At 42.5% G+C, this 19,303-nt stretch overlaps 1 protein-coding gene across 2 annotated transcripts in view; it reads right to left on the bottom strand.

Moving 5' to 3' along the window:
- LOC119777638 (formin-binding protein 1-like) overlaps positions 1-19,303 on the bottom strand; it is a 35,234-nt gene that overhangs the window by 738 nt on the left and 15,193 nt on the right. For both annotated transcript variants that reach the window (XM_038276602.1, XM_038276601.1), the window contains 7 exons: positions 15,451-15,642; positions 12,704-12,718; positions 12,521-12,630; positions 10,673-10,805; positions 8,534-8,679; positions 8,316-8,452; positions 527-685 (listed from right to left, as the gene is read on the bottom strand). In XM_038276602.1, the coding sequence (XP_038132530.1) occupies positions 527-685; positions 8,316-8,452; positions 8,534-8,679; positions 10,673-10,805; positions 12,521-12,630; positions 12,704-12,718; positions 15,451-15,642 (892 nt within the window). The remainder of the gene's footprint in view (positions 1-526; positions 686-8,315; positions 8,453-8,533; positions 8,680-10,672; positions 10,806-12,520; positions 12,631-12,703; positions 12,719-15,450; positions 15,643-19,303) is intronic.

Here is a 19,303-nt window from a genome sequence, read left to right as displayed (position 1 = left end):
TCAGAGCTCATCCGTTTAGATGTTTCCGTCTAGTCAGCCAACTTTAGGAATTACCACCTTCTCTAGCATAGAAAGTGTTCATAGATCAGAGCTTCTATGCTTCTTTTTCTATGTCTGCTTCTGTCTCCTTGAACCCCAGTGGGCCTCAGCAGATGGCCGCTCACACTGAGCCTGGTTCTGCTGGAGGTTTCTTCCTTTTCAAAGGGAGTTTTTCCTCTCCACTGTCGCTACAAGCATGCTTAGTGTGAGGGATTGCTGAAGAGTCAATATCTACTGTCTCCTGATCCTGTAAAGTGGATGGTTGACGACTAGGTGAATGGACGTGTCTGACTAGAATCTGACAGAGTAAGAAGCCAAGGTGTTCGTCCAATCAGCTCAGAGATCTGTTCCTTCATGGAGGGAGGAGGCAGTGTCCTCCAGCCCAGTCATTCTTTAAAGCCTCCCTCAGGAGCTGAAGGAGCATGAAGGAGCAGAACCTCCCTGAACCCTGAAGTAAACCAGCTGCTCTCCTTTCAGCTTCTGTCACCTTTAGCGCTGCTGTCCAGGAACACCTTGATGTAGGACGTAGGAACATATCCCTCCTCTTCCAGGTTCCTGCGGACTCTAGTCCAACCATCACCTTTATCCTCCTCCACAACAGAAAGTAGCTCCCCCTCCACCATGGACAGCGTTCCTTCATTCTGACCTGCAGGAATCACAAAGCAGAGAAAAAATGAGAACCAACCAGAACCTCCCAGGAACAGGAGGAACCAATCACAAACAGATAGTAAAAACCAACCAATCAGAAGTCAGAGTTTCCTCTATCAATACATTACAGGCATAGAGTTCATCAGATGTCAAAGCGGCCCATTTATCTTCATGTTCTCTGTCTAATTCCTAATGAAATGCTTGATGAACTGTTTAAGGTTCATAACGTCCCAATCCCTCCTTCAACGCTTCAGCCTTTTTAGCGATGACCTCACAGCACCAGAACTATACTAACTATAGACTCCTTAATATCAATAAAACAAAACTCACGCTGCATATTGAACTCTTATTCCCCAAATTAAACCAAAAGGAAGAAAACAATCTAATTCTGACCAAGGAACCAACCAAGCACAAGAGCACCTGCTAAGCAGCGACGCGTCAGACTGATGCTGCGACGGTGGAAACAGAAGCTGGCGTTCATCAGGAGCAGGATGACAAACCAAGTACGCGTAGTGAGAAACAAGAAGAGTAATGTTTCAGGCAGAAAAGATGTTTATAACTGAGGAAAGACGCCAGTATCGTCCAACTGTACCATCCCACAGTATCATCCTATAGTACCGTTCTACATTATCGTCCTATAGTATCGTTCCACAGTATCATCCTATAGTATCGTTCCACAGTATCATCCTATAGTATCGTTCCACAGTATCGTCCTATAGTACCGTTCTACATTATCGTCCTATAGTACCGTTCTACAGTATCATCCTATAGTATCGTTCTACAGTATCATCCTATAGTATCGTTCCACAGTATCGTCCTATAGTATCGTTCTACAGTATCATCCTATAGTATCGTTCCACAGTATCGTCCTATAGTACCGTTCTACATTATCGTCCTATAGTACCGTTCTACAGTATCGTCCTATAGTATCGTTCTACAGTATCATCCTATAGTACCGTCCCACAGTATCATCCTATAGTATCGTTCCACAGTATCATCCTATAGTATCGTTCCACAGTATCGTCCTATAGTACCGTTCTACAGTATCATCCTATAGTATCGTTCTACAGTATCATCCTATAGTATCGTTCTACAGTATCGTCCTATAGTACCGTTCTACAGTATCATCCTATAGTATCGTTCCACAGTATCATCCTATAGTATCGTTCTACAGTATCATCCTATAGTATCGTTCTATAGTATCATCCTATAGTATCCTTCCACAGTATCATCCTATAGTATCGTTCTACAGTATCATCCTATAGTATCGTTCTACAGTATCATCCTATAGTATCGTTCCACAGTATCATCCTATAGTATCGTTCTACAGTATCATCCTATAGTATCGTTCTACAGTATCGTCCTATAGTACCGTTCTACATTATCGTCCTATAGTACCGTTCTATAGTATCGTCCTATAGTATCGTTCCACAGTATCATCCTATAGTATCGTTCTACAGTATCATCCTATAGTATCGTTCCACAGTATCGTCCTATAGTACCGTTCTACATTATCGTCCTATAGTACCGTTCTACAGTATCATCCTATAGTATCGTTCCACAGTATCATCCTATAGTATCGTTCTACAGTATCATCCTATAGTATCGTTCCACAGTATCATCCTATAGTATCGTTCTACAGTATCGTCCTATAGTACCGTTCTACAGTATCGTCCTATAGTATCGTTCTACAGTATCGTCCTATAGTATCGTTCTACAGTATCGTCCTATAGTACCGTTCTACATTATGGTCCTATAGTACCGTTCTACAGTATCATCCTATAGTACCGTTCCACAGTATCGTCCTTTAGTATCGTTCCACAGTATCGTCATGTAGTATCGTTCTACAGTATCGTCCTATAGTATCGTTCTAATGTATCGTCCTATAGTATCGTTCTACAGTATCGTCCTATAGTACCGTTCTACAGTATCGTCCTATAGTATCGTTCTACAGTATCATCCTGTAGTATCGTTCTACAGTATCATCCTGTAGTATCGTTCCACAGTATCATCCTATAGTATCGTTCCACAGTATCATCCTATAGTATCGTTCTAATGTATCATCCTATAGTATCGTTCTACAGTATCATCCTATAGTATCGTTCTACAGTATCATCCTATAGTATCGTTCTACAGTATCATACTATAGTATCGTTCTACAGTATCATCTTATAGTATCGTCCCACAGTATAATCCTATAGTATCGTTCTACAGTATCATCCTATAGTATCGTCCTACAGTATCATCCTATAGTATCGTCCCACAGTATAATCCTATAGTACCGTTCCACAGTATAATTCTATAGTATCGTCCCACAGTATAATCCTATAGTACCGTTCCACAGTATAATCCTATAGTATCGTTCTACAGTATCATCCTACAGTATCGTTCTACAGTATCATCCTACAGTATCGTTCTACAGTATCATCCTATAGTACCGTCCCACAGTATAATCCTATAGTATCGTTCTACAGTATCATCCTATAGTACCGTTCCACAGTATAATCCTATAGTATCGTCCCACAGTATCATCCTATAGTATCGTTCTACAGTATCATCCTATAGTACCGTCCCACAGTATCGTCCTATAGTATCGTTCTACAGTATCATCCTATAGTATCGTTCTACAGTATCATCCTATAGTATTGTTCTACAGTATCATCCTATAGTATCGTCCCACAGTATCATCCTATAGTATCGTCCCACGGTATAATCCTATAGTATCGTTCTACAGTATAATCCTATAGTATCGTTCTACAGTATCATTGTTAGAGTGATAACTATCCTGTGTTTCAACCAGAAGGGTCAAAAACTTTTATGACCTCCTGTAGGTCATGAGGCAGAATCACACGGCTGTGTGACTTCCATCCAACCAGTTGGTCAATTCACACTATCTTGTTACCTGCATCCTCCCAGACAATGATTACTGGCTCTTCTGTTTTAGGCCCGCCTGTTTGATGTTGTAAACTGTTAATAAAAGGCTTTGCCATGAAGGGATCTGTGGGAGAAGGTGATGGCTTTCCAAGCCAGCATTTTCTCTCCACCCGGCACACGCTGACGTCACAAAACCCGGTCTCTGTGTTGATCATTTCCTTTTAATCTTTTAAACTCACATTTTTCTGGATTAAAAACCCAACATTTTTGGTGCCGAAATCCGGGAGTCAAGATCCAATTGTCCAGGACCGTGCGGGACCAAGGCCAAGAAACTGACGACAGCCGTCCACCCTTTGCCGGACAGAGCCAATAGGTTGGTCCAGCCCTGCCCTGGACATCCTGGTGACGACTCAAGCTGAGGACTGATCTGCACAGAAACGGTACGCCTAAAGTTTTTTATCAACAGTTTGTCTGGGACCACGTGAAAGCTATAACTAGTTGTAGTCGCTAGAATATTTGACAAACAGGGTTTGTTGTGATAGATCTGGGATCGGTATTCTATGCGTTTGGGTCTGGGACCCTCTGTGTGAAAGCTATAACTAGATGTAGTTGCAAGAATATTTGACGAAACCAAGTTTTGTTTACAAGTCTGGGACCTGGGTATTCTGTGCGTTTGGGTCTGGGACCCTCTGTGTGAAAGCTATAACTGGTTGTAGTTGCAAGAATATTTGACGAAACCAAGTTTTGTTTACAGGTCTGGGACCTGGGTATTCTGTGCATTCGAGTCTGGGACTCTATGTTGGTTAAAAAATAAAAAATATTAGGCCTTAGGTGTGTGTGACTGTGTGAAAGTGTGTGAGGAAACAATCGAACCGCTGTGTTCTGGACTAAATTCTTTAAAAATGGGACAAGGCAGTAGTAAGAAGGAAATGCCAGGTGATGTTAGATGGATGGTGGCGTGTTGTGGTGGTGACCCAGAGTTTGCCAGAAAGTGGATTGAGAAGGAGGACTGGGATGGAAAGTTGAGAGTTGAGCCGCTGACAAAGATTCAGCAGAAGGTGGAGATGAAGTTGGTGTATAAATCAAAAAGAAAACAAGCTAAATACAGAAAAGAATTAGAAGAGTTAAATAAGTGGATTATGCAAGCAAAAAATAGGGAAAGCCAAATACAACAGAAGAACGATAGAAAGACAGCTACAATTGCTGCTGTAAAAGTTAAAGCTGATGAAGAAACTGTTGTATCCCGTATGCTTCCTCAATATCCTGACCCTAATCAAATTCAAGGGGGTGATGGGGTTCAAGCAGTGGCATCAGCTGCGCAGGAAGGTGGACATAAACCCCATCACGGTGAATATGAACACAGCCATGCCACTGTTCCTCCTCCAGTAGCCCCACCATCGTGTGGTGATATTGGAGGAGCAGGAGCAGGCCCCCTGTCCGTGTCGTCCTCTGTGGATGGTATGGATCTCAGTGCCGCTGACTCTTGTGAGCATGAGTTGGAGGAATCAGGGGGGGATGTGAAGCTTGATTCGAAGTGTTACAGGGATGATTATCAAGTGGAGGCTTGTGGAAGGGGCCCATCTGCCCCTATTCATCCAAGATTGGCTGAATTAAAAAAACAAGAACAGGACCAAGATCCTGGGGAGGGGGCATGTGCTTTTCCGGTGTTGGAGGTGGCCAACCCTCATTGTGGTCAACGCACGGGACCCCAAGATGGTGACCCACTGGATTGTGGACCCACTGTTCTTGTGTGTGGGCCATGGACAGATGCAGAGATGCGGACTGCCTGTCGAGGTTTACCTCCAGCCAGACAGAACCCAGTTAAATGGTTCGAGGATGTTAAAAATAGATTGAGAAAATTAATGGCAGAAACAGGAAAGCCATGGGCAGAAAAAGAACAAGATGACATTGACCCGCTAACTAAGTGGATGCTGAAGCTTTTCAGCGACAAAACTGTTCAGAAAACATGTAATCTGCCTAGTGCTCCTTTTGTTTCCCCACAGGAAGGCCTGAAGCCTGGAGACCGAGTGCTGATTAAAATCATCAAAAGGAAAACTTGGAAAGCTCCGAGGTGGGAAGGACCCTACATAAGTGCAACTAACAACCCCCACCACTGTGAAGATCCAGGAGAGAAACACTTGGATCCACCAGAGTCATTGTAAACTGAATAAAAACATTTCCTCAGCAAAAAAGCCCAGTTACTTTCACAGGGACCCCACGACTAAGGTATAGATCTGTGGTGAAGTCCAGCTTCAAAGGGGTTTGGTTTTTTTTAGGACCACTCGTCTCAACGCTGGTGAAGGGACCAACCTAACCCAGTCTTTTAGAGTCCGGTTAGTGGGTGTTTCCTTGGACGGACTGGCAAAGATCTGAAAAACCAAAGTGGTTATGCTGCCCGGTGATGACTGTTGGACCGGTGTTCCTAGGAACTCAAACTGAGTGTCTGAAACAAAGGAAGAGCAGGATGATTTTTGATGGATCCACAGCAAGTCATCCTACAGTGCCAAGATGTGGTGGCAGCATTCCAAGCGCGTTGCTGAAGATTTAAACAAAACAGACTGTTATGTTTGTACTCATATTCCTACTCCTATGAATACAATATGAATTGAAAGATGCTGATGTTTTTATGTATAAGAGGAGGGAAATGTTAGAGTGATAACTATCCTGTGTTTCAACCAGAAGGGTCATAAACTTTTATGACCTCCTGTAGGTCATGAGGCAGAATCACACGGCTGTGTGACTTCCATCCAGCCAGTTGGTCAATTCACACTATCTTGTTACCTGCATCCTCCCAGACAATGATTACTGGCTCTTCTGTTTTAGGCCCGCCTGTTTGATGTTGTAAACTGTTAATAAAAGGCTTTGCTATGAAGGGATCGGTGGGAGAAGGTGATGGCTTTCCAAGCCAGAATCTTCTCTCCACCCGGCACACGCTGACGTCACAAAACCCTGTCTCTGTGTTGATCATTTCCTTTTAATCTTTTAAACTCACATTTTTCTGGATTAAAAACCCAACAATCATCCTATAGTATCGTTCTACAGTATCATCCTATAGTACCGTTCCACAGTATAATCCTATAGTATCGTTCTACAGTATCATCCTATGGTACCGTTCCACAGTATAATCCTATAGTATCGTTCTACAGTATTATCCTATGGTATCGTTCTACAGTATCATCCTATAGTATCGTTCTACAGTATCATCCTATAGTATCGTTCCACAGTATCATTCTATAGTATCGTCCCACAGTATCATCCTATAGTATCGTTCTACAGTATCATCCTATTGTACCGTTCTACAGTATCATCCTATAGTATCGTTCCACAGTATCATCCTATAGTATCGTCCCACAGTATCATTCTATAGTATCGTCCCACAGTATCATCTTATAGTATCGTTCTACAGTATCGTCCTATAGTACCGTTCTACAGTATCATCCTATAGTATCGTTCCACAGTATCATTCTATAGTATCGTCCCACAGTATCATCCTATAGTATCGTTCTACAGTATCGTCCTATAGTATCGTTCTACAGTATCATCCTATAGTACCGTTCCACAGTATCATCCTATAGTACCGTTCCACAGTATCATCCTATAGTATCGTCCCACAGTATCATCCTATAGTATCGTTCTACAGTATCGTCCTATAGTACCGTTCCACAGTATAATCCTATAGTATCGTTCTACAGTATCATCCTATAGTACCGTTCCACAGTATAATCCTATAGTATCGTTCTACAGTATCATCCTATGGTACCGTTCCACAGTATAATCCTATAGTATCGTTCTACAGTATCATCCTATAGTATCGTTCTACAGTATCATCCTATAGTATCGTTCTACAGTATCATCCTATAGTATCGTTCCACAGTATCATTCTATAGTATCATCCTATAGTATCGTTCTACAGTATCGTCCTATAGTATCGTTCCACAGTATCGTCCTATGGTACCGTTCTACAGTATCGTCCTATAGTACCGTTCTACAGTATCGTCCTATAGTACCGTTCTACAGTATCGTCCTATAGTACCGTTCTACAGTATCGTCCTATAGTATCGTTCTACAGTATCGTCCTATAGTACCGTTCTACAGTATCGTCCTACAGTATCGTCCTATAGTACCGTTCTACAGTATCGTCCTATAGTACCGTTCTACAGTATCGTCCTATAGTACCGTTCTACAGTATCGTCCTATAGTACCGTTCCACAGTATAGTCCTATAGTACCGTTCCACAGTATCGTCCTATAGTATCGTTCTACAGTATCGTCCTACAGTATCATCCTATAGTATCGTTCTACAGTATCATCCTATAGTATTGTTCTACAGTATCATCCTATAGTACCGTTCTACAGTATCATCCTATAGTACCGTTCTACAGTATCATCCTATAGTATCGTTCTACAGTATCATCCTATAGTACCGTTCTACAGTATCGTCCTATAGTATCGTTCCACAGTATCGTCCTATAGTACCGTTCCACAGTATCATCCTAAAATACCGTTCCACAGTATCGTCCTATAGTATCGTTCTACAGTATCGTCCCACAGTATCGTCCCACAGTATCGTCCTATAGTATCGTTCTACAGTATTATCACACAGAAGCGAAATTAGCCCTCCGTCTCAGTGTTTAATCTGAGGTGAAAAGCTCTGCTCAGGGACCCAGAGTGAGTCTGAGTTCGGAACTAGCTACCTTAGTTCAGGTCTTAAGCCGTCAGGCCACCCGTCCCAGATGGTCCAAACAGAGTCAGTACCTTGGAAAGGATACAGAGACTTGCAGGTGCCAATACTTGGTAAGGGTTCTTCATCATCAAAGTCGTCATCAAACTCTGAACTGCGAGACTTGAAGTGAAGTTCGGCTCCTTGGTCCTCAGTGTAGCTGCCATCAGGGCTGGAAGGGGAGAGCAAAGTTCAGTCCAATCACTTCAGAGGCTCAGCTCAATCGTTAGAAGCAGTAATTAGTCCTGATCACCTCTCTCTGCTGGCTGGGCTGCGGTTATTCAGATGCTTCAAGCTGCTGCTGCCTGGTGTTGTTGCCTGGGAGTTCAACCCACAACCTCCACTCTGTCTCCTACTGCTGTGATCGGACAGACTGCCGTCTGCCTCGGAGAGCCATGCCTGCACACAGAGAACATGGCTCAGTGCGAAACGTAGAACTCCAGAATGGGTCCCGGGTGCTGGCGGTATGAACCCAGAGTTCCCACTGAGTACTACCAGTACCTGTCCACTAGGACAGAGAGCTGGGACTCCTTCAGAGGGACACGTCTCTCAGAAGGCTCTTCAGATTTAACGTTTACAATAACTTAAGACCAGAGAGGCTGGAGTGAGTCTGAGAAGACGACCCTGTTCCTGGAGACCATCTGCACTGAACACCAGAAGGGAAGGTTGGGAATTTCATGATCTGCTCACCTGTATGGATGAACTGAACTGTTTCACTTTAACTGATTGTTACTCAGCATTTTTTAAACTCCAAACAAAGGGACATTTTATTTTTTTATTAGATAGGGACACTGCACAAAACAGATTTAGCTTCTTTCACTGGTTGAGCCCAGACACAGGAAGGTTAATAATCACTTAGCCATCAGGAGTCTGACCGTCTTTCAGCCATTTCTTTGAATAAATTTAAATCTCTCTCTGCAGAACAGTCCAACGTAAAGAGATAAAGTTAAAGTTCACAGAGGAGTCTCCATGGTAACGGGATGTTCTCCATCCTGCTTAATCACATGACTGTGAGGAATAAAAAAATCAAAAGAAGAAGATGGAAAGTAGTTGAAACAAAGTCTGAGAAGGAAAACAAGCATCCTTAGAAACCTTAAAAATATAAAGTAAGTTCTGTTCTACCTACATTGCAGTGTCCATTTAATCTGTAAAACTCACTGCATGATTATAATAAAGCTATTTCTATGCATAAATCAAGCGGAACACTGTGGCGAAAGCCGTACTGCTCCACCTGTGAAAGTAAAACCTGTTGGGCTCTTTTTGGCATCAAGGCAACTATTCTTATTGCCACATTGCAGACAAGACACTGTAAAAAATATTTATATAAAGTAAAATATTAAAGAAGAGCTAAACATCACTGGACGGAGGTACATCAACATGCAGCATGTAGGGGTTGGATTCGGAGTGTGTGTGTGTGTGTGTGTGGGGGGGTTAAATATATCAACAATCATTAATTCACAAACAGGAGGTGCGGCTTTTTATCTCAAGGTTACTTATCGTAATCAAACCTATAACAGCGGGGAGGTCAGGGCGGGGTCAGCGTTTACATCATCTGTCTGACTGGAGACATTTCCACTGCAGTGCTGACACATACTGGTGATTCACTGGTACTACGGTCTACTAGTGATATTCACATTAGATACGAATAACTTAGTAGCATGTAGTAGGACCTCGTAGTGATGTAGAAATACCATCATAAAAATCAAGTCTTACCGATTAGTTCTTTGTTCCTATTGGCGCAGTTTAGCGTTAGCCCCTCCAGGCTAATAGTATTGTCCAGTATTGCTGGATGCAGCCATGACTCCGTCAGAATGATGGAGCAGCAGTTACTGATCTCCTCCTCTAATGAGAGTTTCAGTCAGAGATCATCCATCTTTTTCCAGTGAGCGGATGTGGGTGAGCAGGACTGATGGAAGCGGAGGTCTGTGAGGATTTCTCCATAGCTTTGTCGTTAGCCCGCCATGTGCATCTCTTCCTCTGGCCTGGTAAGTGAGCCCGCTGCTGTTGCGTTTACATTTAAACGGTGAAGAATATCTGTATTTAGAACGCTTAGTGACCGTAGCTCCAGCAGGCGTTGGCGGTCGTAGATGAAGGCTTAATGCCTGGTTTGTAGCATTTTGAACGGCGTATTTTGTGGAATCGTTGGGAGCTGTTTCTGGTCGCTGCTGCCATGATACATTGTTATCACGTTTTATGACACATAAACCTCTCATCCTTCTCCAACCATTCAGCCAAGGTGTCCGCTATGTGGGTTCAGTCTCAGACTAAGCTTAAAGTAATAAATATGAAATGTCCCTCTTATGTATTTCTTACTATAAGTACTATAAGAGGCCTGTTCAGGGCCCCCTACCCCCCTACCCTGAAACCAGGAGCTCTGAGAAGGACCACCCACCTGGTTCCTTCTCAATTCCTCCTCAAGTCTCTGGAGGTTCAGCTTCACCTCCTCCAGTCGAGGGTCCAAACTTCTGGCGTCTCCCATCTGTGGACTTCGTTCATAGACCTCCCTCATTTTCAGCAGAGCGTCTCTGAAACACAGAGCTGAGTCTGACGGCTCCAGTTTCTGACTGCATGCTTAGATGATGTGAATTATGGTTCTGCTTCTAATGCCTGGAAGGAAGAAAACTCAAATACATTTACAAAATCTTCACATTAAATGGGTTCTGACGTCAGAGCAGAATGTTTGAGCCTGACTAACCTTTGATATCTGGAGGATCTAGCTCAGCGGTTCTGCTCTAACTCAGTTATTCCTTTAGTGCAACAAGTTAAAAACCACAAAAAAGGCCTAAATTGATCTTCCTCTAACCTCCAGGAGTCTTCGTCATTCTGTGGGCTCCAACAGATCAACCTGTAGGTGGCGCTCTGAGCAGCATGGAGGTCCATCCTCCTGAGAACATTCAGTCAGATGCTAATGCTAACAGTTTGGCCTTTTGAAACCTGAGGAGAGTTTTATGTAGTTTCTGTGATGGAGCTCCATAATGAGGAGAAACCTGGATTGATTATGAATCAATAGTGGAAGGATGGAGGACCAACCTCCTTCTGCTGAAACACATTTACAGGCATGTTGGTAAAAGCATTTCTAAAACGACGGCGGTGAAGTTTAGAGTCCATCAGAGCCGCAGCAGGAGGCAGGAAGTTTATAAACTATTACAGGATCATTTTCAGCTGGAGGTAAAACTCCTTAAAGTTACAGTTCAACTGTTTACAGCTGGAATCAAACGGAACTTCTAAACCTTTTCTCTTCCTGTAATCAGCAGCTACCCTGAGGATGATGATGATGATGAAGATGATGATGAAGAAGATGACGGTGATGATGATGAAGATGATGATTATGATGAAGATGGTGATGATGATGATGATGAAGATGATGATGACAATGAAGATGATGACGGTGATGATGATGAAGATGATGATGACTTTGATGAAGATGGTGATGATGATGATGATGGTGGTGATGAAGATGATGATGATGATGATGAAGATGATGATGATGATGACGGTGATGATGATGAAGATGATGATGATTATGATGAAGATGGTGATGATGATGATGACGGTGATGATGATGAAGATGATGATGATGGTGATGATGATGGCGGTGATGATGATGAAGATGATGGCGGTGATGATGATGAAGATGATGATTATGATGAAGATGGTGATGATGATGAAGATGACAATGAAGATGATGACGATGATGATGAAGATGATGACGATGATGATGATGGTGATGAAGATGGTGATGATGATGGTGATGAAGATGATGATGAAGATGAGCCGACTCCTGGTCTGTTTCGTGATCATCTCCATCCAGAAGGTTCCCCTGGTTCTCCTGACGTAGATCTATGATCGTTTCTTTTCAGATCAGCTGATGTTTTTAACGTTTCTAGCAGAGATGAAGGAATCAGGATGTACGAGCTCACCCTGCAGTCAGAGGGTTGCTGGTTTAAATCCCAGCTTGCTAATGGTAGATGCCCTGTACTGATGTGGCTCCTCTGACTCAGCTGGCCCCTACTGCAGCCTCTCTTCTATCAGCGGGCCCCAGAGCAGCTGTGGCTGAGGCATCAAGGTGTGGATGACTGCATGTAGAGTGAAGCTCTGACATTGGACATCTAGATTGAGAACTTTTATCCAGTCAGGATCATATTCTAGGTTCTATGGATGGTTCTGACCTTCTGACTGCAGTCAGAGGTGAAGGTCCTCTACCTTCTCCACCCCCCCAGGGGAGGGGGGGCATTGTTACCTTTGTTCTCGCTCTCTCTGGATCTCCTGGTTGATGTTGTTTATTCGGGTCAGAAGCTTCTTGCGCCTCTGCTCAGGAGGAAGGTGGCTGCAGTCGGTCAGGCTGGAGCCCTGCAACAGTTCAGCAACCTTCATTAGGAGCCACTCAGGTGTGGATCTGGGACAGACCGGGATGCATACTAACCAGCTTCAGGGACAGCTGTCCAATGAGACGAGGGCATGAAAAAAGACAAGGAGAACATCAATGCAAGTGAAAACATCAGATTAATCAGGTGTTTCCTTCATTCAGCATCAGAAGGTTCCCCTAATGAAGATGAGCGGAGTTTCATTTCCTGTTCTGTAGACGATCCAACCCAGCAGGACGGACTAAATGATCGAGGAGTAGAAGATGATCTGCTGCTGGAGGTTCAGTCTCTGCTGTGTGTGAGGGCCAGGTCCAGAATGGTGGTTCTTCAGAACCACACAAGGTCCACAGAGAGTCTGGACCAAGTTATCTTGGTTCTGACCCAATCTATCAGGAGCAGATCTGTTCTATCAGGTTACCCTTTGGACAACGTCTGACATAGAACCTACATTTGGGTCAGCAGTCCTGGTTCTACAGAGTCAGAGACGAACTTGGACCAGCTGCTCCTGCAGAACTACAGGCCCGTCTCCAACCTTCGCTTCATCAGTCAGATTAAGAAGAAGCTTTGATGCTTTCTACTCTGCTGCTTCTTCATCTTCCAGTCTGGCTTCCTCCCTCTCCTCCGTACAGAGACTCACCTCATAGCAGAACCGCGGTTCTGGTACTATTGGACCTCAGTGCTGCGTTCAACACTGTTGAACTGTCTCTGCTTTGCTGTCTTGTCTTTTCTGAACTCTTTCTTCATTTCAACCGAACTCAAACACTGGATCTGGTCAGCTGGTCTGTCAGGGTTAGAATTGATCAAATTTTCTCAACTGGAAGTCAGGGAAAAGGGGACCCGTCCTGTCCTGCCGGGACATACTTCGTGGGATGCACCATGGACTCCTGGAAGACTTGGAGGATGGTTTGTTTTACAATGATGTCAGTGGAGGATGTTTGGATTTATAATACTCAGATTTCTCGTGTTTGGATTTGGAGGATACCTGATGTATCTATAATTACAGAGGATGTCGGCAGCAGTTTGGGCATTGATCAGGCCGCCTGCAGCGGTTCACGCCCTCACAAAGGCTGTGAATGAGCAAGATTGGGAGCTGAGCCGTATGCTGGGTGCGATTGAGCGCAGGCTGGCTGCGGTGGTTGAACTCAAAGGTGAGATGGGATAATGTCTTGGATGTTCACGCTCGCCTCAAGGCGGAAAAGCCCAACAAATATGGAATATTGGATTCGTCATGTGGAGCACAGCGACTAAAGACTTTAAGGCTGAAGGTAAATTCCTGAGCAGCCTGCTCTCAAAACAATAAGTGTTATTTTGGATTTGGCCCCTCCCTCCTTATCAAAACGTCCCTGTATGTTATGGTGGAAGGTCCAACCACTGAGTAGACGTGGTGTGGAAGAACGATTATTTCAGGCAGACTCACTGTGCTGACATAAAGGTTCGTAAGTTCAGATTACCCTCCAAGGAGGTTGTTTCTAAATGTTTAGACATGGCTGGGCTGAAGTTGATAGGAAGCATCTTTGGTGTCCAGTTGGAGAGGAAAGCTGAAAGTGAGTCCGGTTCAGCGTGTTGGAAAAGCTAATACTCACGCTCAGGCCTAGATCAGGTTACCAGAAACACCATCTAACCTTTAACCCCTTCCACATGCAAACAACACACATGTACTCACACATGGGCTCCACTGATACTTCACATAGGCACACACACACACCCTCGTTTGTTCTGCTATATGCAGTGAGGACCATGTGATGACTCCCATTGAATGTCATTTTCAACCCTTTCAGTCCCCTAACCCTAAACCTAACCTTACACCTAACCATTATTAACCCATACCTCACCCTAACCATTACTAACCCATACCTCACCCTAACCATTACCAATGCATACCTCACCCTAACCATTACTAACCCATACCTCACCCTAACCATTACCAATGCATACCTCACCCTAACCATTACTAACCCATACCTCACCCTAACCATTACCAATGCATACCTCACCCTAACCATTACTAACCCATACCTCACCCTAACCATTACCAATGCATACCTCACCCTAACCATTACTAACCCATACCTCACCCTAACCATTACCAATGCATACCTCACCCTAACCATTACTAACCCATACCTCACCCTAACCATTACTAACCCATACCTCACCCTAACCATTATTAACCCATACCTCACCCTAACCATTACCAATGCATACCTCACCCTAACCATTACTAACCCATACCTCACCCTAACCATTACTAACCCATACCTTACCCTAACCATTACTAACCCATACCTCACCCTAACCATTACTAACCCATACCTCACCCTAACCATTATTAACCCATACCTCACCCTAACCATTACCAATGCATACCTCACCCTAACCATTACTAACCCATACCTTACCCTAACCATTACTAACCCATACCTCACCCTAACCATTACTAACCCATACCTCACCCTAACCCAACTGACACCTTAGCCCTAAATACCTTGTGAGGACCAGGAAAATGTCTCACTTTACAACCACTGGTCATCAGACCAGCTGCAGGCCATTTTCTACCATTAGAAAAGAGAAGCTGTATCTGAGGGAAAAGGGCATGTTGTGGGGACCATTTGCTGTTTTTGGGTCAGAGGTTATGTTTAGGGCTAAGGTGTGAATTGAGTTGTAGTTAGTGTTGAAACTGTAATGGTTAGGGTCAGAGGTCAGAGGTCACGGTTAGGCTTTAGAAGTTAATGAAAATCAATGGAAAGGCCCTGCAAAGATGGAGAGACAGGTTTGTGTGTGTGTGTGTGTGTGTGTGTGTCCATACCCCTCTCTTTATGCTACGCAGACACTGCTTCCTGGTCCTGGACCCAGAGCTCATCAGATCACTGAGCCGCTGTGTGATTGGTTCTCTGGAGCCTGTTGGCGGTGACTGGGAGCTGTTGACCAACTCTCCAGGGGAGGGGGAGGTGGGAGGAGGGGGCGGTGGCTGTCTTGGGGATGAGAGGAGATGCAACAGCTGCAGGAGATACGGAAAAATTAGGGAACTTTAGTTAGGTCAGCCACCAGGTGGGTGATTAGACTTAGGCTTGAAACAGATTAGAGTTAGGTTACAGACAGATTAGAGTTAGGTTACAGACAGATTAGAGTTAGGTTACAGACAGATTAGAGTTAGGTTACAGACAGATTAGAGTTAGGTTACAGACAGATTAGAGTTAGGTTACAGACAGATTAGAGTTAGGTTAGAGACAGATTAGAGTTAGGTTACAGACAGATTAGAGTTAGGTTACAGACAGATTAGAGTTAGGTTAGAGACAGATTAGAGTTAGGTTACAGACAGATTAGAGTTAGGTTACAGACAGATTATGGTTAGGTTAGAGACAGATTAGAGTTAGGTTAGAGACAGATTAGAGTTAGGTTACAGACAGATTAGAGTTAGGTTACAGACAGATTAGAGTTAGGTTACAGACAGATTAGAGTTAGGTTAGAGACAGATTAGAGTTAGGTTACAGACAGATTAGAGTTAGGTTACAGACAGATTAGAGTTAGGTTAGAGACAGATTAGAGTTAGGTTACAGACAGATTAGAGTTAGGTTAGAGACAGATTAGAGTTAGGTTACAGACAGATTAGAGTTAGGTTACAGACAGATTAGAGTTAGGTTAGAGACAGATTAGAGTTAGGTTAGAGACAGATTAGAGTTAGGTTAGAGACAGATTAGAGTTAGGTTACAGACAGATTAGAGTTAGGTTACAGACAGATTAGAGTTAGGTTAGAGACAGATTAGAGTTAGGTTACAGACAGATTAGAGTTAGGTTACAGACAGATTAGAGTTAGGTTACAGACAGATTAGAGTTAGGTTACAGACAGATTAGAGTTAGGTTAGAGACAGATTAGAGTTAGGTTAGAGACAGATTAGAGTTAGGTTAGAGACAGATTAGAGTTAGGTTAGAGACAGATTAGAGTTAGGTTACAGACAGATTAGAGTTAGGTTAGAGACAGATTAGAGTTAGGTTAGAGACAGATTAGAGTTAGTTTAGAGTTAGGCTGGAGACAGATTAGAGTTAGGTTACAGACAGATTAGAGTTAGGTTACAGACAGATTAGAGTTAGGTTAGAGACAGATTAGAGTTAGGTTACAGACAGATTAGAGTTAGGTTACAGACAGATTAGAGTTAGGTTACAGACAGATTAGAGTTAGGTTACAGACAGATTAGAGTTAGGTTACAGACAGATTAGAGTTAGGTTAGAGACAGATTAGAGTTAGGTTACAGACAGATTAGAGTTAGGTTAGAGACAGATTAGAGTTAGGTTACAGACAGATTAGAGTTAGGTTAGAGACAGATTAGAGTTAGTTTAGAGAAAGATTAGAGTTAGGTTACAGATAGATTAGAGTTAGGTTACAGACAGATTAGAGTTAGGTTACAGACAGATTAGAGTTAGGTTAGAGACAGATTAGAGTTAGGTTAGAGACAGATTAGAGTTAGGTTAGAGACAGATTAGAGTTAGGTTAGAGACAGATTAGAGTTAGGTTAGAGACAGATTAGAGTTAGGTTACAGACAGATTAGAGTTAGTTTACAGACAGATTAGAGTTAGGTTAGAGACAGATTAGAGTTAGGTTAGAGACAGATTAGAGTTAGGTTACAGACAGATTAGAGTTAGGTTACAGACAGATTAGAGTTAGTCTACAGACAGATTAGAGTTAGGTTACAGACAGATTAGAGTTAGGTTAGAGACAGATTAGAGTTAGGTTAGAGACAGATTAGAGTTAGGTTACAGACAGATTAGAGTTAGGTTACAGACAGATTAGAGTTAGGTTAGAGACAGATTAGAGTTAGGTTACAGACAGATTAGAGTTAGGTTACAGACAGATTAGAGTTAGGTTACAGACAGATTAGAGTTAGGTTACAGACAGATTAGAGTTAGGTTAGAGACAGATTAGAGTTAGGTTACAGACAGATTAGAGTTAGGTTACAGACAGATTAGAGTTAGGTTACAGACAGATTAGAGTTAGGTTACAGACAGATTAGAGTTAGTTTACAGACAGATTAGAGTTAGGTTACAGACAGATTAGAGTTAGGTTACAGACAGATTAGATTTAGGTTACAGACAGATTAAAGTTAGTTTAGAGAAAGATTAGAGTTAGGTTACAGACAGATTAGAGTTAGGTTAGAGACAGATTAGAGTTAGGTTACAGACAGATTAGAGTTAGGTTACAGACAGATTAGAGTTAGGTTACAGACAGATTAGAGTTAGGTTAGAGACAGATTAGAGTTAGGTTAGAGACAGATTAGAGTTAGGTTACAGACAGATTAGAGTTAGGTTAGAGACAGATTAGAGTTAGGTTAGAGACAGATTAGAGTTAGTTTAGAGTTAGGCTGGAGACAGATTAGAGTTAGTTTAGAGACAGATTAGAGTTAGGTTAGAGAAAGATTATGGTTAGGTTAGAGACAGATTAGAGTTAGGTTACAGACAGATTAGAGTTAGGTTACAGACAGATTAGAGTTAGGTTAGAGACAGATTAGAGTTAGGTTAGAGACAGATTAGAGTTAGGTTACAGACAGATTAGAGTTAGGTTACAGACAGATTAGAGTTAGGTTAGAGACAGATTAGAGTTAGTTTAGAGTTAGGCTGGAGACAGATTAGAGTTAGTTTAGAGACAGATTATGGTTAGGTTAGAGACAGATTAGAGTTAGTTTACAGACAGATTAGAGTTAGTTTACAGACAGATTAGAGTTAGATTAGAGACAGATTAGAGTTAGGTTAGAGACAGATTAGAGTTAGTTTAGAGTTAGGCTGGAGACAGATTAGAGTTAGTTTAGAGACAGATTAGAGTTAGGTTAGAGAAAGATTATGGTTAGGTTAGAGACAGATTAGAGTTAGGTTACAGACAGATTAGAGTTAGGTTACAGACAGATTAGAGTTAGGTTACAGACAGATTAGAGTTAGGTTAGAGACAGATTATGGTTAGGTTAGAGACAGATTAGAGTTAGGTTACAGACAGATTAGAGTTAGGTTACAGACAGATTAGAGTTAGGTTACAGACAGATTAGAGTTAGGTTACAGACAGATTAGAGTTAGGTTACAGACAGATTAGAGTTAGGTTAGAGAAAGATTATGGTTAGGTTAGAGACAGATTAGAGTTAGGTTACAGACAGATTAGAGTTAGGTTACAGACAGATTAGAGTTAGGTTACAGACAGATTAGAGTTAGGTTAGAGACAGATTAGAGTTAGGTTACAGACAGATTAGAGTTAGGTTAGAGACAGATTAGAGTTAGTTTAGAGTTAGGCTGGAGACAGATTAGAGTTAGTTTAGAGACAGATTAGAGTTAGGCTAGAGACAGATTAGAGTTAGGTTAGAGACAGATTAGAGTTAGGTTAGAGACAGATTAGAGTTAGTTTAGAGTTAGGTTAGAGACAGATTAGAGTTAGGTTAGAGACAGATTAGAGTTAGTTTAGAGTTAGGCTGGAGACAGATTAGAGTTAGTTTAGAGACAGATTATGGTTAGGTTAGAGACAGATTAGAGTTAGTTTACAGACAGATTAGAGTTAGTTTACAGACAGATTAGAGTTAGATTAGAGACAGATTAGAGTTAGGTTAGAGACAGATTAGAGTTAGTTTAGAGTTAGGCTGGAGACAGATTAGAGTTAGTTTAGAGACAGATTAGAGTTAGGTTAGAG

This window comes from Cyprinodon tularosa, unplaced genomic scaffold (assembly GCF_016077235.1).
Source record: "Cyprinodon tularosa strain WSP-4 unplaced genomic scaffold, ASM1607723v1 ctg1258, whole genome shotgun sequence".
Lineage (NCBI taxonomy): Eukaryota > Metazoa > Chordata > Actinopteri > Cyprinodontiformes > Cyprinodontidae > Cyprinodon > Cyprinodon tularosa.
The sequence above is the reverse complement of the archived record's forward strand: the minus strand, read 5'-3'. Positions and strand labels throughout refer to the sequence as shown.